The following is a 20908-nucleotide window of genomic DNA, read 5'->3' as shown; positions in this document are numbered from 1 at the left end:
AACTAGATATGATTCTCTTAATATTTATTTTTAATTCAATTTTAAATTATGGTTTCAGTTTAAGTTAAATTTAATAACCCTGAAATACATAAAAAAAGATTTGTACAGTTAGAAGCCTTGTTATTTTTATTATCTTTACAGTCTAAAGTACATATATAGTTTTTATTCAGAGTATATACAGGAATCAGAAACTTAATTTGACACCTTTTCAAGACCTTTTTTAAGACTCTTTCTACACATTTTAAGACCTTATAACCACTTTAGGTTTCAACTGGAAACACTGGCGAGATTTTAACTTACAGTATATTTATTAAATATTAATGTAAGAAATTAATCCAAAACTAAAACGTTATCGATATCCTGAATAAAAATCTATTGAATCTAGCTAATTCAGTAGGGTGGCGCCTACTGCAGAAATAATGGTGTTGCCTTGGTTACTGCAGTAAACAAAGTAACATGATGTCAAATCTAGTAGGATTTTATTGATTTCATAAACTACATAGCACAGTCACATATTTAATACAGGCAAACTTTAACATACAACCATACATTGCATAATCAAAAATTATATACATTTATTACCTTGTAAAATAGCATTTAAGACTTTTTAATGGCTTTAAATTTCTCTATGTTGATTTATCAATGTTTAATACTTTTTAAAACACCGCGGACACCCTGTTACTGTTAAGCACTTTTGAGACTTCTTGTCTGTGAAAGGTGCCCACCAATACATTTACCTACTTATCTTAATTGACTATAAATAAACATTTGTACTTATCTGAATAACGGTCTCTAAAAAGAACTGAGTTTCTAACCCTTCGTTTAACAGCCAATCTTACCATTTCCTTTTCACCTGACTGTGTTTCCTGTTTTAGGCTGAACATCTTCCTGCACCTTTCTCAACTTATACTCAGCTTGGTGTAGATGTTTTTGAACAGACTTTTTACCTGATTTCACATCTCAAGTCTGTTCTATTTTCATCTCTGCAGTCTTGGCTAAGGTAAGCCCAACTAAACCAAGCTCTAAAAAACTAGCTGAGCTGAAGTTCACACTTTGAGCAGGAAAGCAAGAGGTGTGAAGTCACCGAAGCTGAGCCGTTATACACGCCGTTTGAAAAATTGAAAGTTTAAGAAGGGTCTTTGAGGGTCTTGATTTTCTTTGATTCACGTTCAAACTGAACATCTCTTTCTTTAAGGTGCAACACTACAGGCAAAAACAGAAAATTTGGCTATTTTTATCCAGTCTAACTGAAAGAAAACATACAAAATGCATTTTTAATGTTTCTTTTGTTGCACTTTTTTCAGTTTGTGCCTGTAGATTTCAATTAAAATTCATATTTTAAAAATGGCATCTTAAAATGTTTTTTTTCTCCGGCACTGATCCATAAATCTCAATTTCAGCAGCACTTTTAAATATCAAACTTCACAGATATATTTATAATTATATATTAATTTTCCTTCGGATTAGTCCATTATTCATCACGGGTCACCACAGTGGAATGAACCTCCAACTATTCAGGCATATGCTTTGCCCTTATAGCCGCAATCCAGTACTGGGAAACACCCATACACTCCCGCATTCATACACACACTCGTACACTACAGTCAATTTAGTTCATCCAATTCACTTATGCCGCACGTCTTTGGACTATGGTGGAAACCAGAGCACCCGGATGAATCCCACGCCAACACAGGGAGAAGGTGCAAAGTCCACACAGAAATTTTGCCGCACCATGTTGGTGTTTCATCTAATTTTTACGAGGTGGGTTGTTAGCCCAACGCTCAACCCCTAACCTGGAGGACCAGGACATACACACATGCATTGTACATACACAATTTAGCTTACCCAATTCACCTATAGCGCATGTCTTTGGACTTGCGGGGGAAACCGGAGCACCCGGAAGAAATCCATGTGTACATGCAAACCTCACACAGAAATGCCAACTGACCCAGCCTGGGCTCCAACCAGCAACCTTCTTGCTGTGAGGCGCCAGTGCAACCCACTGCATCACCATGCCGCCCATTTAAATGTATATACAACATTTTATTCTGTAACATTTTTTTGTTGTTGTCGATTTTTTGTTGTTGTTGTGCACAGAATTTTTACAATTATGGTGTGGTAAAAGATATTCCCCAAAATACCTTCAGTGAAAACATTTGACTCTAATCATAAAATGTAATTTGACTCTAATGTAATAAAAAAAGACAACTATTTTTAAAATAACTAATATTCTGATTTATTATTTGCTAGCAATATGCAAAATCAACCAGCAGCCCTTTAATTATATAATATCTCAGTTGCATATTTAAACTAAAGTAAAACTACATAATATTGTGTCACATGATCCTCACATTGACTGGATACTCAACAAACATTTTCTTCTAATTATAAATCTTGAAAACAGTTATGCGGCTTATTATATTTGTTTAAACTGATGGTCACACTTTACAATAAGGTTCATTAGTTAATGTTAATTAATGCATTTACTAACATGAACAAACAATGAACAATACATTTACTACAGTATTTGTTCATGTTAGTTAACGTTAATTAAAATACAGAGTAGAAAATACAGTAGTTCATTGTTAGTTCATGTTAACTGCCTTGAATTAACTAATTAACTAACTAGTGCATTAACTAATGTTAACAAGCATGGACTTGGATGTTAATAATGCATTAGTAAATGTTCAATTATGATTAATAAATGCTGTACAGGTGTTGTTCATGATTAGTTCATGTTAGTAAATGCATTAACTTATGAACCTTTTTGTAAAGTGTTACCAAACTGATTTATTTATACTTCTTTTTTTATGAATAAAAGGTATAAAGGAACAGCTTTAAATTGAAATAGAAATATTTTCAATTAAATTAATCATAATAATTGATAAAAAATATATATACATATGTATACATTATGTACGAAACGATTCTGATCTCAACCATTAAGCATACAAATTATGCATTGCGTTGTTGCTTATGTATGAAGTCGAGCTATTTTAGCATAATTGAATGCAACTGTAGTCAATAATTGTAATTATTTCTTTATTTATTGTTTTTTCTTATCTTATTTTTCCTTATTTCTGTTCATTTTATGCAAGTGTGTCTGCATAAATCTGATTGATTGTTTTCATTTTTATCATTTTATTTTATTATTAAAATGCTATTTAGGATAGAAAATATATAGATATAGAATATATATTTTTAACCTAACTTCATACAATGTTCCTATTCTATTCTTGCTAGCACTATGCAAAAACAGCAGCCCTTTAATTAAATATTATCTCAGTTGCATATGTAAACATAACAAAAAGTGTGCAATTCCTATGTAATCAATCACTTAAAGTAGTATGTCAATATCAATCAGTTATTTTTTAATTTTTCCCTCTTCATCTTCAGACTCTTGCTTTTAAAAAAACTTTTAAAGTCCAATGTCTGTCCAATCGTCCACTTACCAACCACCATGACGTTAAATTCAAAGCCGGCCTTCATGGTTTTGCGTCTCATCTGGTCCAGGACTGCCTCAATGCCGACATATCCGAACAGATCTCTGCCCTTAATGATGCCCTGTGTGTCAGCTTCACTGAGGCACGGCAGCGGATCTTCAATCTCCACCTCCATCTCCATCACCTCCTTCTCCTCCTCCATCGGGACAGGCGGCTCCAGATCCAGGCCCTGCTCCTGTGCTGTGTCTGCCAAAAGAGAGAGAAAAGCCCCAAGTTAGCATACAGGAAGCTCATAAGAAGCCTTTAAACAAATGTTGCACTGCATTGAGAGGCTTTTAAGAAAAATCTGAATCAGCTCTGTCCCCAAATGAGTGCTCGCTTTTATTTTTGATGTAATGCAGCATATTTTTCTGTTTATCAGTCTGAGGTCTGGTTTGTACATAGAGAGCAACCCTCTGCACACTAAAAATGACACACTAGGATGCTTTATATAGATTGTGATATACATTTACAGTGACATTACATTTAGCAGATGGTTTTGTCTAAAGCGACTTACAAATGACAAAGGCATTAGGTAACTCAACATGAAGAGGCAATACACACAAGAAGTGCTATATAAGGGTACTCATATTGCTTAGAGATTGTATTCAAGTATTCATTTACTTGTATTCAAGTGCTCTAATATGATATCATTAACATTGGAATATTAAAAAAAGTTATGATAAGAAAGTCATTGCAACACCTTTTAATCATTATTTTTTATATATATTGAAATGATAAAAATGTTATGGCAACATATGTTTGTATTGTTTATCCCATAAACTCATCCAAATAATTGAATTTCAAGTTATATGAAATTTAGCTTGATCTTTTATGTTAATTTATATATGCCAGTTTCATTCATTCATTCATTCATTCATTCATTCATTCATTCATTCATTCATTCATTTTCCTTCGGGTTGGTTTTTTATATATCAGGGGTCACCACAGCAGATGGAACTGCCTAGGCTTGTGCCGGTATTCGGTAATGCGATAAATCACGGTAATGAATATGCACGATATTGTTATCGCGGGCACTTCAAAATACCGTGAAAAATAATAGATCCGAATTTATATTCTTAGAACGCGCCTTAGCTTATTTTCCATCAACCGCTTGAAGAAACACTGCGTATATGCTGCGCAGAACTGATGCGCACTCTGATGTAAACAATCCCCGCATGTAGAAGCCCTGTGTGCGCAGTGCGCGCCGCCGCTGCCACCGCACTATAATCCTCATACGCAGGCCATCTGGCAGACTGGGCACTTTCCCGGTGGGCCGACGTACTTTTTGGGCCTGGCTGATCATCGTCTAATGATCTGATCGGCCCATAAAAGGCTTAGCAGCCTATCGTTTTTTTCTGCCTTATTGATTGACGCTGCTGTGATCTGTGACTCTCTGAAAGTAGATGCTTTTTTTCCCGGACAGACAGACCGGGCCGGCCCATGTGACACCCTGCAGCCCATTGGCACTTTTCGGTATTGACATTGGGCTGGCCCAATCACAAACTCCTATTTTGGACTCCGTGTGAGCGTGCGTCGTCTGTGTGTATTTGTCAAAATAGTCGAGAGTCAGAGAGAAGAAACGCAAGGGAGGCGGGAAATACACCGGCGTTTCATTTAGCGATTCTGAAAAGTTCTCTGTTCATTCTAGTACATGGCTAAAAACGCAAATCACGTGACTACACACTCTCTGCCCAGAGCTGCAGCCACTAGTTCAGCGGGTAAGCATCAACCCCAGGTCAGAGTATAGTGCATGTCAGACAGTCATCTGCTGGGTGATCTCATCTCACTATAGTTGTTAAACGTGATATTGAATTCATCTTGTGGTCTCTATCTAACAATTCTTATGTCTTTTGAATCACTTGTTCTCAGTTAACTGTTTTGGCTGAGTGCAAAGCTAATATATTAATTTATGTAACCACATACACTGATTCTGCACATTGACTGATTGCTAACCTTTATTGTTTAAATTTAATGTACGTTATACTGTTATAATGGCCATTATTGGTTATTAAAACTGATATTCTGCAAAAGAGACAGGGTAAAGTTCATTCTTTTCAATGGAAATGAAAGGAGACAGTTATATTTAAGCCCTGTTTTGTTATAAATATGCAGTGTGAAGATGATGCTCATAAAAATATGCAGCTACACGAGGCTGTTTGGTGTCTGTTAATCATAATATCAAAATGAAACAAATTTGACTTATATTATGTTTTCATTGTTTAGATAGTGAAACAGCAAGCAGGATGAGGTGAAAGAGGTTAAAATGTAACACTGTTCCCTTTGAAGATTTACCCCTGCATTAGCAGGCAGTTTTTGTTATGTTTATTATTGAATATAGGCTGAGTCAATAGTGTATTGAATAAGCTAAATTGGCTGTAGTGTATGAGTGTGTGTGAATGAGTGTGTATGGGTGGTTTCCAATATTGGGTTGTGGCTGGAAAGGCATCTGCTGCATAAAACATGCTGGAATAGTTGGCAGTTCATTCCACTGTGGCAACCCCTGATAAATAAGGGACTTATGCGAAGAAAATAAAATGAATGAATAGTGTATTTTTTTAGAACTCAACAAATATCTTTATGGACAGCATACAGAAATTAAATTGAGATTAAAGTTTGTATTTATTTATTTATTTCATATATATGGCTTTTGTGTTTTATAGAATATGAGTTGATAAAAATATTGGACATGCATAGATAGATAGCATTTTGATTGAATTTAGTGGGCCGCTCTGGCCCAAAATGCCAGGGCCGATTTTTTGCCCCAGTCCAGCCCTGCTCACACGAAGAAGAAGCATGGCGGAAGGAGGAACGCTGCCGACAATTTATCCCCCTTCAAAAAGGTTAAAGTCAGAAGTTTGGAAATATTTTGGGTTCCAAAAAAATGCAGAGGGATTTCTGATCGAAGACGGTTTCCCTTTTGCACATTCACTTTGATATAATTGCTCAAGTTTACTTTTAAATTGTGTATTGTTTTATTTATATTTATTTGTATTCAAATGTTTGAAGTACTTCTAGTTAATTAAAAAGTTATTAAAGTTTTGTTATTGAAGTTTTTTGTGTTTTTTTACCTGTTTCTCTAGTAAAATTACAATATCGTGATAATACCGTATACCGTGATAAAAGCTCAATCAATTAATCGCAGCATGAAAATGTGATACCGGCACATGCCTAGAACTGCCATATGCCAGTTTGATCATACGTAATTTAAGGCAACATTTAAATGACTGAAAATGTTTACAGTATTATAATACTTAAAACAAATACATGTTTACTGTGTGTACCATGTGTAAACATATATATTTTTTTGCTTTATTTTTGGTTTTATTTTTTATTATTCAAAATAAAATTATTTTATTATATTTATTAGTTAACATTAGCACTGCAACTTAATCCTACCTCGCTGCTGTAAGTTGCCATTGTAAATAAGTGTTTTTTCTTATTTTTTCATCTTAAATTTATATTTTGTGTTTAAGTTTCCTTAATAATAATAATAATAATAATAATAATAATAAAATTAAGTCAAAATTATAATTTTTACTTTAACATCATTAGTTTATTAACAACAGCTCTTGTTCCATGAAATTATTTAGCAAATTTCTTACTTGAAACTAAATCTAATTAGTAATTTGTAATGTTAATTTTATATTAGTGATATACTTAGCAAATATATAAACGTTGACAACTTTAAAGTGAATTTTCTCATTATTTAAAATTTTTAAACACTCAGATTCCTAATATTCAAACAGTTCTCAACCAAACACTGTCCTATCCTAACATATCCTATTCTAACATCCTTACATCAATATAAAGGTTGTGTATTTAGCTTTTAGATGATGCAGAAATCTTAATTAAACAAAAAAAATAAATAAATAAATACCCAAAAACTAAACCTTATGACTTATTTTGTAATCCAGGGTCAAAATAAAACAGTTGTTCACCTAATAATTATTTTTGACTTAATATTTGATTAATTAAATAAAAAATACACAGTTTATAATATTGTAATAAAACTGTTTATATAAATCATAATTCATTCATTCATTTTCTTTTTGGATTAGTCCCTTTATTAACTAGGGATTGCGACAGCAGAATGAACCGCTAACTTATCCAGCATATGTTTTACGCAGTGGATGCCCTTCCAGCTGCAAACCAACACTGGGAAACACCCATTCACTCTTGCATGCACACACATACTACGGCCGATTTAGCTTATTCAATTCACCTATACTGCATGTCTTTGGACTGTGGGGGAAACTAAAGACAAGGGGAGAACATGCAAACTCCACACAGAAATGCCAACTGACCCAGCCGGAGCTCGAACCAGCGACCTTCTATTGTGAGGTGATTGTGCTACCCACTGTGCCACCGTGACGCCTATAAATCATAATATTACATATTATATTATAAGTATTATTACACTGTGAATCTATTTTGCATACAATTATCCAGCACCCACATTACCTGACATGTTCTGTGCTAGCACAATGCACGGCTGCAATTAATTTGAGGAAGTGATGTTCATTTTGGACAGTCTCGTTTATGAGCCGGAGAGGTGTGCTGTGAGCATGCTCAGAGCATCCAGGTGGAGATTAATGCACATTATCATGACTGACAGGAGGCAAATGTACGAGCGCCGCAGATCGATTCAGACGGGGAATTGAAATAATGAGGACGAAGAATTGAGAATTGTCCATAATTGCGCTTCCATCCTGGGCTAGAAATGAGGCATTAGATTCATTTGTCAACGTTTGATATGTGGGTCACGCAGGGGTTGATTTTTATCTTAAGATTTACTCAGCACCCACAGAATGGAAATGGATATGGAAAGCACCTTCCATGCGCATTGAACTTTATGCAGCATATTGTCAGTGGCGAATAAAAAATGGGTTTGCAGCCCGGGCTTCAGTTTGTTCAGCTCAATTGAGTTCATTCGCAAGAGCGCCCAACATAGAGACAGCAGTTGACACGGCGCTGGTTAACTACTGAGGCACGGACACCTGTCAGCTGGTCAGAGGATGCCCGTCTGACTTAACTGGCAAAGCAACAGGGGGTGGATAGAGTGTGTTGCTGTTTGTCTTATCCCTGTACTGTAGTTTGTATATCTCGAGACAGCTCTGTTTTATAAGAGGATTGCTAGAAATCCCTCTGATAACTACTGAAGTTGTCCTGTTGGACAAAACACTCCAGTCACATTGTTCAAAACAAGAGTTGCAATCACATTAGGTTCACAAGTAAGCAAGGATAGCAGCTTAGTATTTGACTGATCAAATTTAGGCATGAAACCTCGAACACTAAATTGGCCAGTGTTTCAGTCAGATCAACCCCTGTATCTATATCTATATCTATATATACATTTACATATATATATACATATATATATATATACATACATACATATACACATATACAGGGACTGATCAACTGAAACTGGTCAATTTAGTGTGGTGCCGTGTATAGAGATCAAAATTAAGCTATCCAAATCAAAATATAGACTTGTTCTTTACACATAAACACTGATCAGTGAACTCAAAGGCTTGATAATACAAGATTGATGCTCAATCATGCCTTGTGAAATACAAGAATGAATTTAATGTTATGTTTTTGTGACCAAAGTTTAATGCCTAAAGTGTTCATATGTGAAAAGCCTAAATAAAATCAGTTTCAAATGTTATAAAGCAATCATGTCTCTTTAGAAGACTTGAATTAAACTACTTGATTTTGTATTTGCATTCATCTCTTATGAACATTCTGAAGTATTTTGAGTTTAGAGCTGAATAGAAGTTTGGGTAATTAGACTTTCAATGAAGGAACAGAAATCCTTAAGATTTGTTAAAAACTATTTCTTGAATATTTCTGAATGATTTTCTTACGTGTTTTGGAATTATTTGAGGGTGAGTAAATGATGACTAAATGTCTTGATTTCACCAAATGGTTGACATCCAGTACTTGAGATATTTTGTATGATGTACCAGGAACAAAAGCTAAAAGTGTGTGATTCATCACATTCAAAACAGCTCTGTAAAAGATTTTACATGTCTAATACTATGATTTTTTTCTTCATACACCCTCTAATAATGCCATAGCAGAAATCTAGTGATGAACAGAAAAAACACATTTGCTTTATCGCTTAACCTTACACCCTGGAAGTAAGTGTTAGTTTGTAAAGGTTAGTTAGCCAAATGCTAACAACATTCACAGGGCTCTCAAGTCTCTCTCAAGACTCACACATTTACCATGTGACACACGCTTTTCAATCTGTTCACACGCTCACACACCACACCTTGTATTTCTCATGCTGAGAAGTAATGGATAACTTGAGCTGGTAGGCCTATACATTTAATAGATAAGACACACATGAACTGTTACCGATCTAATGTTACAAATTAACATTGCTCCCACCTGAAGCTTCAATGTGAATGTGTAATCTGGTTTTATATTTGAAATTAGAGAAAATTAAATATTTAATGACGGGATTTGTTCAATTTTTATGAGACATGGAAACCTATGATCACATATTTTGAAAAAAATAAAGACTCGCTCCTTTAACTGATCTATATAAAGAAATTTGTGTAAACAGGCTTAAATGTGATGACCAGTGGTGGAAAGAGAACTGAAAAATCAAACTCAAGTAAAAGTACCATTACTTGCCCAAAATGTAGTGCAACTAGAAAAAAGGTACGAGTTAAAAATTGCCCTTTTAAAAGTACCCAAGAGTAGTGAGTATTAAGTATTATACTGATGCATTTCCATGCAATATGTTTTTTCACCTTGGAATTATAAGGTTCTATCAGTGTTCTGAATGATTTTGAGATATTGAGCTTTAAAGTTTTTGCATTCCATAGCAAACAGTATGTGTGTAACATTTGTTTCTTAAATAAAAAGTCTTAAATGTAAACAACTTATAAAAAAACTTCCCATAATGTAAATAAATTGTCATTTAATAAGAATTTGTCAATAACTCAAGTTTGAGAAAAATGTCAGATAGAACCTTATAATTCTAAGGTGACGGTTTGTTAGTGTGTGTGGATATGTAACATTCTGTAGTGCATTTAGTGATCATTTAAGACCATTTGGCAATTTCAGTCATCATACAGACATCTTCATTCATCAGTAACATACAGTCTAAATACATACATACATACAGTTGAAGTCAGAATTATTAGCCTTTGATTTTTGTTTTCTTTTTTCAATATTTGCCAAATGGTGTTTAACAGAGCAAGGACATTTTCACAGTATGTCTGATTATATTTTATCGTCTGTAGAAAGTCTTATTTGTTTCATTTCGGCTAGAATAAAAGCAGTTTTTAATTTATTAAAGAATATTTAAGGTCAAAATTATTAGCCCCTTAAAGCTATATTTTTTCCCCGATAGTCTACAGAAAACAACATCGTTATACAATGGCTTGCCTAATTACCCTAACTTGCCTAGTTAACCTTATTAACATAGTTAAGACTGTAAATGTCACTTTAAGCTATATAGAAGTGTCCTGAAAAATATCTAGTAAAATATTATTTACTGTCATCATGGCAGGGATAAAATAAATCAGTTATTAAAACTATTAAGTTTAGAAATGTGTTGAAAAAACTCTTCTCTCCATTAAACAGAAATTAGGGAAAAATAAACAGGGGGCTAATAATTCAGGAGGGCTAATAATTCTGACTTCAACCGTACATACATTCTGTGGGTCATTAATTGTTAAGATTTTCGACATCTTCTTGGACACTTTTAATGCTTCCTAACGATTTGCTGCATCTTTAAAGCGGCAATGTCTTGAGGTCGTTCAGTATGATGCGATTTACCTGTGCAATTTGATTGGACAGGAATTGGGGATTTTTACTCAGCCAATCCACATAGACAAGAAAAAATAAAGTAGTGACTGCAGGTTGAAGGAATGTAGTGGAGTAAAAGTACCACTAAAATGTACTCAAGGGAAAGTAAAAGTACACATTTTTAAAACTACTTAGTAAATTACAAGTCCTGAGAAAAACTACTCAATTACAGTTTGAGTATTTTTAATTTGTTACTTTACACCACTGGTGATCACTAATAATGTTTGACCCCAAACGTATACAGAAGACCACTTATCATGTAGGTATTAACTTATTTGAATTATTTTTACAGTTGATATTGTCTAACTGCAAATGAATACAATACTGTAAAGGTTTTTTTTTTCTTTTCTCTGTGTTGTAATTTTATTTTTTATTTGAATTTAACTTGCTTGTTAATTTATTTCAGCAGCAAGTGGTTTTATGGAAAAAATACAACCTTAATTGTACAAAATGAGTCACGTTCCAGCTGTTTCTGAGGAAATGTGATATGTTGACAGACATGTATTCATTTGTGACAGCGGGATGAATACAATATAAATATAAATATAGTTTGGTCACTTGGTAGCACAACAAAACTCACACAGTAAATATCTAAAGCAGAATATTTTGATGATTTAATTTTGTCAGAACTCAGCTATTATCTGTAGAGTATCAACTTTAAAATTAAATTCATCTTCATGCTGAAAAAACACTGCAATGGTTGAAGTGTGAGTGCATTCGAATTCCATTTTATTAATACTTGCACTAAAATTTTGGGAAAAAAAAAGTTATCAAACCAGGACAACCACAGCACAATAACACACTGTACAAATGTAATGATAAAAAGACAACATATTTTTATGTTGCTTTACCTTGACTTTAATAAGTGACTTGTGTTTCAACTAAATTCATTAAGCTATACAAAGTTTAACTTAACATTTTGAGTCAGTTTGATTAATGTAAGTTGAGCTGACTAGAAGGGTTAATTTGATTCAACTAAAAAAATGTAAGGCAACATTAATGATTTACAGTGCAGCACTTATGATGAAGGTTGTGGAAAATGGATCTAGATCTAGGGCATAGGAAGGAATCATCTTAAATATGAGTTGATGCATTGTAACCACAGCTTCTTTCACGCCCATATTCAAAGCAGGCATCACACCGTGTGTATGTTAAAACCAGCTCATTTGTGTATGAAAACATGAGAATGTAAAACAATCCCCAGGAAATGCCAAGTCTGCAGTCCTTTATTATGCATCGCTAATGGCAGTGACTGTGAGCTGCACCCAACATGACATCACAGATGCTCTCACTGCTTCATATACATGAGTGTGTCACATTAACAGGCCAACAAAAGGCCATTAACACAAGTATGCAAACACACCGTTACCAAAAGGGTTTATCTTAAAGGGACACTTCACACAAGATTTGCACTCCCTGTTATTCTAAAAGTGTCAATAAATTTAAGGATGTTTATTTATTTATTTATTTTACTGTTTTTGAGAGAACTATCAATAGATAAGCTACATCATATGGCTGCCTTTTTAAGGCACCTTGAGATCTTGTTAAGTTCTTGGTATCAGTATCTTTTTATAAAGAAAGACGACTATAAAAGAAAGTGTTGATGTGATGTTGCCCGAGGCTACACAGGTATTATTCTCCGATATGGTATTCTCACAACTACAAAAAATTCTCATGCTGTGACTTCGGCCTGGTCAAAACACAAAATGAAATGTCTGTCATCATTAACTCACCCTTCACTTGTTCAAAACCCATTTGATGTTCTTTCTTTTGTTGAAAACAAAATAAGATATTTTGAAAAATGCTGGTTGCTGGCATCCATTGACTTCCATAGTATTTTGTCCAACTATGGAAGTCAATGGGTGCATCCAATATACTTCTAAATATTTTCTTATGTGTTCAACAGAAAAATAAATTCATAAAGTTTTAAAATCACAAAAGGAAGGTTTCTGGGTGAACCATACCTTTAAGATCATGCTGAGGTAGATGTGTGATCATTTTAGCATTAAGAAAATGCTTACTGTCTTAAAACTAAAGGTTTTAATTGGCATTGACTGCTTCTGGAACCTCCACAAATTCTACAAAAGATTCTTCAATCATTCTTCACACTAACATTGTGTCTTAACTATATGTGAAGCGGTGTTGCAACAGGCAATAAAAAGTTTCCATGTTAAAAGGGAATTGTAGTCCATCTGCAATGATGACGCACAACATATTTTATTTTAGAAATGTTTTCTATTTCCAAGACGTCAGCATTCCGAGACAATAGCATATACTAGTATGACAATTATAACCTCAGGTACAGATTATGTGCTTAATTTAGTGTTAAATGCATCCAAATGTGAGTTTGTCAATGAGTATGTTTACATGGACACTAATAGTCCGATTTTAATATGATTAAGACAATACTCTGATTAAGAGTCTACCATGTATACATAGATTTTTGATTAATTTAATCTGATTAAGGTCATAATCGAACTAAACACAAAATCAGATTAAGACGTGGAGTATGCTGATTTTAGTCACATAATTGAAGTGCAGCACAGACATGTTAACACCGCAATCAAACTATTACTATTGTACTATTTTCTGTGCATTTTGTGACAGGACATTCTATACACACAAGGCTGTTTGACACTATTATCTGCACCTACAGAGTCAGTGAAGGACTACAGACACTGCATCACGCATCATACGCTGTGCTGTATCAAACTCCATTAAAACAACACTCCTCCAGCAGTTCATACTCGCATCCAATATCTCGTTAGTCACGGAGGGCATGGATGAAATGTTCCTGAATGAAACTGAGTGAAAGTGCCAAACCGCAGTTAAAATCGACAAATTAAAAATGAAACACCCGAAATTACATAAAACTCTGGAGGAAATGTAGATAGTGTGGTGACGCAATTCGCAGTTAATCAAATTACGTGCTATAACATGTAAAACGGGACCGTGAAAGGAACATTTAGAAAGCAACTCATGTAAACACCTTGATCATATGATTGTTTTATGTAGATTAAGGTAAATAATTCTAATTACTGATGTCCATGTAATACTACAGAAAGCAGCAGCAGACAGTTCACCTCAGCTCTTGATTACAAAATAAACAGATGGTTTGAAAATGAAAGTCAGAGCTGTGTCTCAGCTATTAATAATGTTAAAGAAGGTTAATATGTATTAGATCAAAAGCCTTTCCCATTTCATTGGGGTTGAAGTGGCTCGTATTTAAATGTTTCTGTCATTTTGCATCACGTTTGGTACAGACAGGCAAATAGATTGTCACTGGAATATTGTCTTGTGTTGTTAGGACACAATGTAAAAACAACATAGTTCTTTTAAAAACTCTTAAATACAAAGATTATTTAGAAGAACTGAAAACAACTTGTATGTCATTTCTCTGAAAGCACCATTATATTGACGAGTATAGAAAATCACTATGCAGTACGTGCTACGTTTGATCATCTTAGACAGAAAACACTCATGAATTGAGGAGCCTGTCTGCTGGTCCAGATGACTTAATCAGCTATAAATATACTGTATGTCCTTCAACCACCAAAACGGAACTAATCCTGCACTTCTTATTCCCTAACTGACTTCACATGCAGCACCTGAGGATCTACACAAGACTACACCAAACTGAGGCAAAGCTAGTGAAATCTGGCTTTGAACTTTATGTAATTTTAAAAGTATGTGTTGTCACTGCTGAATAAAGAAAGTAAGACTTTCTTGCTTTATGTAAAAGGCAGAAGAAATGGTGGACTGACAGATTTATTTATTCGATGCTGTCTGAAGCTCTAATAGAAGCTGACAAATAGAGCCCTGCTCAGAGATAGAGGGGGCAGACATGCTGTCTCACAAAGGCTTGAGAAAAGCAAACAGAGTGACAGAAAAAGGCAAGAAAGTAGAAACGAAGTTGGAACTTTTTAATAAAAACCTTACATATTGAGACCAAAGGAAAGCAGATCTGTCCCTGAGTTTGCTCAGTGTCTGTTCTTGCTCCTTAATAAAACTGTTCACAGATGTTGCCCATACTTGACAGAACCAAGGAACACACCAAGAAGACAAAATCACTCTCATTTGCTACAAAGCACCTCAGATATGGCATAAAAGAGTGTTTCACGTACATTCTCAAATGTAAGGCATACTGTAAGTAAGATACCAAATCACCGATCTGTCAATTTAAACTTGATTTTCACTGAAACAAACAATTAACTTGGTATTGGTGCATTGACCAAGTCCTAAGTAAGTTGAACCCGACATTTCAAACACCGACCAAATTAAGCGATATATTTATAAGACTATAAATATAATAGCTGATGTGGCTATTAACAGAGCTCTGGCAGAAACTGGCAATGAGACACACAAACACATCTACTCTTCTTATGTCTCTCATACATTTTACCTTGACCATCACAAAAACCAAGAGAGCCATAAAAAGAAGAATGCAGAACTAAACACTAAACATTTCACACTTAAAAGATGTTCTGTTCTGTTGTGCTAACTGCTAAATGCTAACATCTGCTCTAGAGTTCAAAACAATGAACATTCTCTGCCTAAAGAAATCAGCATGTGCTGTGTTTTTGCTGGTCGTAAGCTGGTTTAAGCTGGTTATTTGCTGGTCATGTCTTTGCTGGTCATGACTAGCAAAGAACCAGCTAAAACCAGCTCATGATCAGCCTAAACCAACAGCCATGTGTCAAAACTTACTAAACCACCACATGCTGGTATGTTCATATCATCATTTCATATGAGAATAATTATGATAAAATTATTTAAAAGGGTTGTAAACTTTAGCAATATCTCCCTGAAATAGAGTGTACTCTGCAGATAATAAAAGAAAGAGAACAATCAAATGACACATGTTAATATGAAGCATTGATATTGCTATAACAATTTGCCAAGGCCTGTGTCCTTTTATGTGTCTCTGCACAAACTTTGGTTAATTTGGCTACAATATTCTGTAGATACCAATGGAGAATGCCTCAGTTTTAATGAGTTGCACTACAAATACCATTCAAAACACTATAAACCATCAGCTGTTATCTATTAGAACCAGTACATTTGAATGATTTCTAGTGTGTTTTGGGACATTTGGATTGAGGGGCTTTAGCATGCCACCAATAGAAAACAAAAATACCAGCAGAGAGCCATTTGGACATTAATACAATTCCATTTTAAAGCTATCAGAACCATACAATTCCAATTGAAATTCAATGATGTGTCATTTTATTCGACATACAAACTTGAACAATGCTTGTTTAGTTTAAAAAGCTAATTAAAAGACACGTATTTACAACTAATCAATCCCAGGACCATGTAAAATAAACTTTATCCATGCAAGTCAACAATACCACATACAATACCTTACATCTGAACCTCATCATGGCACCATTTTGGCCTCCTTGACTCTTTACATCAACTTCCTGTTTATTTTCATCACAGATTAGTAAATCGTTCAAAAAAGGTTCACTTCTAAAACGTTGCACACAAGGAGGAAATGACTCAAGCGGTTTCATATGAGAGCAAGCATTTCATTAAACTTGCTGCAAATGGCAAACATGCCTGTCGCATCTTGAAAAGGGGTAACCAATAACCATAACCAAGCTTCAAACATCAGAGTGCGTCAACCCTCAGTTCCTTCCTGCCTGAACATATCACAAATGATGAAAATAGAGCAAAACAATCCAGCTTTGAAGACATCATTTTTTTAAAAAGTGTCTTCTCTGGGCAGCCATGAGACTCTCCCCTCCCCCTTTTGGCACAGTTGAAGTGCTCCATTGCTCTTGGCTCCATTGTTATCAGAGGGGCAGTGGAGCTGAGACACATGCAAAGCCCATGGGATAAGAAAAAGATTCTTACCTTCTCTCATTCACAAAGCTTTATCCACTCCACTCTCCTCAATGAAGACCCAGCGGCCCACGCCAGACGGTCCGCAACTGTGATGTACCGCAAGACTTGTCCCTAAACTTCTGTTTTGAGCTCTGTGTAACTGCCCATGCACTTCTCCCCCTCTCTCTGCGTCTCTCTCCCTCACTACAGGGAAAGAGTGCAGGGGTAACGGCTAAAGCTGCTCACACTCATTCACATGCAGATCGCCAAGAAGCTTCCACTAATCCAAAAGAGGACTTCTCCCATCCACCCCTCCTCCTGCATCTCCCTACTGCCTCCCTCAAACTCATTTGCACACGAGTGGAGCTGCTGTCAGTCGAACGGCCCAAGCTCCCCTGCTGCCCACACAATGAGGAAAATACGTAATTGACCCATAAAATCAATTAGGGGAAATTTTTTTAGGGCTTCTTTGAATAGTCGGCATTCGCAGACTCGCTGATCTGAGAGAAAAAGAAAAGCAAAATCGCAGTCACTCGTCCAGTGCACATTTCTGCGCTGGTAATCAGTGCCGCTCTTTGCTGTCATGCTGGGCCGTGGATTGCAGTTAAAAGACATGGTAATGGTCAATCAGACATGAAGGGGTTTTATTCGGACAAAGAGCATGTAGTTTACCATTTACAGAAAAAGCAGAATTGAGTTTAAGTGCATGAACGCTTATTATTAGTGCACAGCAAGCTCTGGTGTCTGAGGGTAATAATATAAGTGTGGTTTTATTTGAAAAGCTGTAATTTCTGCTGCTCTCCAAAACTGCTTATCGAAATTAGACAGGCTAGACAGACTATAGATTTTGATTGAAAAAAGATTGTCTTGAGAAACCAGTGTGAATGTAAAGGGACAGTACACTGACGGCGTACTCACACAAGGTACAGTTGCCTTGAACCTGGCCTGCACTCACACTGCATTTTGCCTTCAGAGCTGAAGCACGCTTACGTCATTGCTGATGCGGCTGTTCATTTTAACAGGAAGAGAAGCAATCTCGCTCAGCATAGTGGAGATTGCTTTAGTTATATTGTTTTATATTCTTTTTATTAGTTTGGGATGCCGTGACACACAGTCAAATATTTTGCAGAACAGATCCACAACTTTTGGTGCTCATTAATGTTCATAAATCCATTATGCTGCACATATTACATATTACATATGACCTCATTCACATGGGGCTTCAGCTTCAACGCTTCCCATTCGCTTTGAATGGGTGACGTCAGGCGTTGTTGAACTGCATGGTGGATCCATCGCCGTCACCTCAGTGGAGTTGTTCACTGCAGAAGTTGGGAATTTCTCAACTTTTCAAGCAGCAATGGACACGTCAGCCAATCAGATTGCTTTATGCAAATACACCAGTTCAGACAGTAGCCGATTGTAGACTAATTTCATTGGCTGATGCTGCTATGATGATTGCGTCAGCTCCAACTGCAGACATGCCCTTGGTCAAGCGTTGACACTGAAGCCCCTTGTTAATGCATGTTTAGGAGGTTTGCTGAAGGTACAGCTGATGTGCAGCGGGGGATTTGCCTCTTTAATAAACTATGACAGTTCATTGAAAAGTAAGAATAATTAATAAATCCATATGAAACAGTCACTTAAAAGTGACGTCGCATCTTCAGTAATATTTAATTATGTTGCAAGTAATATTTAATAGGTTTATACTTTGTACCTCAATGTCAGGACAGATCCACACATCGCCACTAGATGGTGCCACTAACTCGGTTAGGTCTCTTGTGTCTACAGAATATACCTTTCCCTGTATTTAGTCGACTCTTTATTCCAACGTGATGAATAAACTACAAGTCAGTCAACAATTCTAATTGTAAAAATATTAAGTCCAGTTGAATTGAGTAGCCTAATATAGCTTACTTTAACATTCCACCCTGAAAAAAAAATCATACATTGCTATTAATCACTTTCACTTTCACTATTTATATGGAAGAATCACATCCCTGACTAACAGTACAAGCATACAGTGTTGAAGCCCATCCGAACAGCGCCCTAGCACACCTCTTCCAACCAGGCCAAGGCCGGCCAACTGAATGCCTGGACCAGATTCAGAGCACTCACACTTGTCAAACGAACCGGGACATCCGCCTAGGCACGGTATAGAGTGAGTGCACCCCGAGGTATAATAATTCTGTCTGTTTACAGTTTAACAGTTTCTGTTAAATTTTTTTTTGCTCCCACTTTATATTAGGTGGCCTTAACTACTAAGTACTTGTATCAGAAAATGAATACAATGTACTTTCTGGGTTCCTAATGAATTGCAAATTACTTCTGGTGCTCTTGAGGTAGGATATGGGGAAGGTTAGGGCAAGGTTTGGTGTTACGGATAGGTGTAAGGGATTGTAAACAGTGTTATCACAAATGTTATTACAGAAATTAATTACAGATGTAAATACATGCAGGTATTTAATCAATCATAAGTACTATGTAAAAACATATATGTACATAATAAGTATATTGTAACCAATTATTAATTTCAGTGTAAATCAGATGAAAGCCACTTAATATAAGGCACCCCCACCCACCCCAAATCTGAAAAAAAAATTCACGAAAATCAAACAAATTTCATACACCAAATAATCACAAAATTTGTCTACAGTATGTAATATCTCACAGTATATTACAGTCTATTAGGCCTTGTTTACACCTAGTATTAGAATGCATTTTCATGACTTTTTGAGAATTTAAATGCAGATGTGAACAAGGTCTGAAACATTTGAACTTGTACACTTTTGACCACGACTAAGTTTATGTAAAAATACATTTGCGGTGTAGACACTTGTGTGGTCAACAGCATTCTAGCTACAAAGGATGACATACTTTCCACCTACTGACATGAACATGTTATGAAAAAAGTATACTAAACATGATTTTATTTCCTGAAAATATAATTGAAATTGTATGTTAATCCCAGGTGGAAAGAGAGCGCTATAGTTTGCATTATATTCAGAGGCCATATCTTATGACTACCAGTTCATGATCTAGTTGGCTGTTAACTGCTGTTTCCTGATCACCTGAGTCAGTGTGATGAATTTCAAAAGAAAATCATCCAAAGAATGAATCACACAGTCCAAATGTAATCTGGAACAACAGATTTAACAATTGTGAACTGATGTCTAAAGAGAATCATTTGTTTATCTGCTTCTCTTAACTAGGACAATTTTCTAGATTATTTGCAAATATTTTATTTTATTACATTTTGGCCTTTAGGAACGTAAATTTTGGACGAACACAAGTTTATGAGGCTTTTCTGTCATTTTGTCCCCTTCAGACCTAAACCATGTTCAGAGATTTAGAAAAAAATAGATGTACAATTGCATATATTATCCTAATTAAAAGTATACAAAAAGTATTCAAATTACAAATATACAAATAATCTTTTACTTTCATTTGTAAATGCAGTCATTCTTTTTTTTTTTTTTTTTACAATCTGTACTGGCAAGCCTATCAATTAACGTGACTAAAAACTAGGGCTTTACAATATATTGTTTTAGCATCGAAATCGCAATGTGCACATTCACAATAGTCACATCGCAGGATATGTCATGTTGAGTCTGAATTATATTTGACAATTTTTATCTTGTTTCTAGTCCACAAACCTCAATTTTAAAATGAAAACAAGATTATTTCACTTAACCCATTAGCAGATTGTTTTACTAATTTTAAGTTGAACTTAATTGTGACCTAAACCTTCTGAAAGTAAAAACAAT

The 20908-nt window shown here is 35.2% G+C and overlaps 1 protein-coding gene across 4 annotated transcripts in view; it reads right to left on the bottom strand.

Moving 5' to 3' along the window:
* Nucleotides 1-20908, bottom strand: part of septin12 (septin 12) — a 114651-nt gene that overhangs the window by 32012 nt on the left and 61731 nt on the right. For 3 of the 4 annotated variants that reach the window (XM_056453544.1, XM_056453545.1, XM_056453547.1), the window contains one exon: nucleotides 3453-3689. In XM_056453544.1, coding sequence (XP_056309519.1) covers nucleotides 3453-3689 — 237 coding nt within the window. Of the gene's footprint in view, nucleotides 1-3452; nucleotides 3690-17174; nucleotides 17359-20908 lie in introns of those variants that run through there. The other variant, XM_056453546.1, reaches the window with a different exon arrangement.

The sequence above is a fragment of the Danio aesculapii genome, chromosome 3 (assembly GCF_903798145.1).
Source record: "Danio aesculapii chromosome 3, fDanAes4.1, whole genome shotgun sequence".
In the NCBI taxonomy this organism is placed as follows: domain Eukaryota; kingdom Metazoa; phylum Chordata; class Actinopteri; order Cypriniformes; family Danionidae; genus Danio; species Danio aesculapii.
The sequence above is the reverse complement of the archived record's forward strand: the minus strand, read 5'-3'. Positions and strand labels throughout refer to the sequence as shown.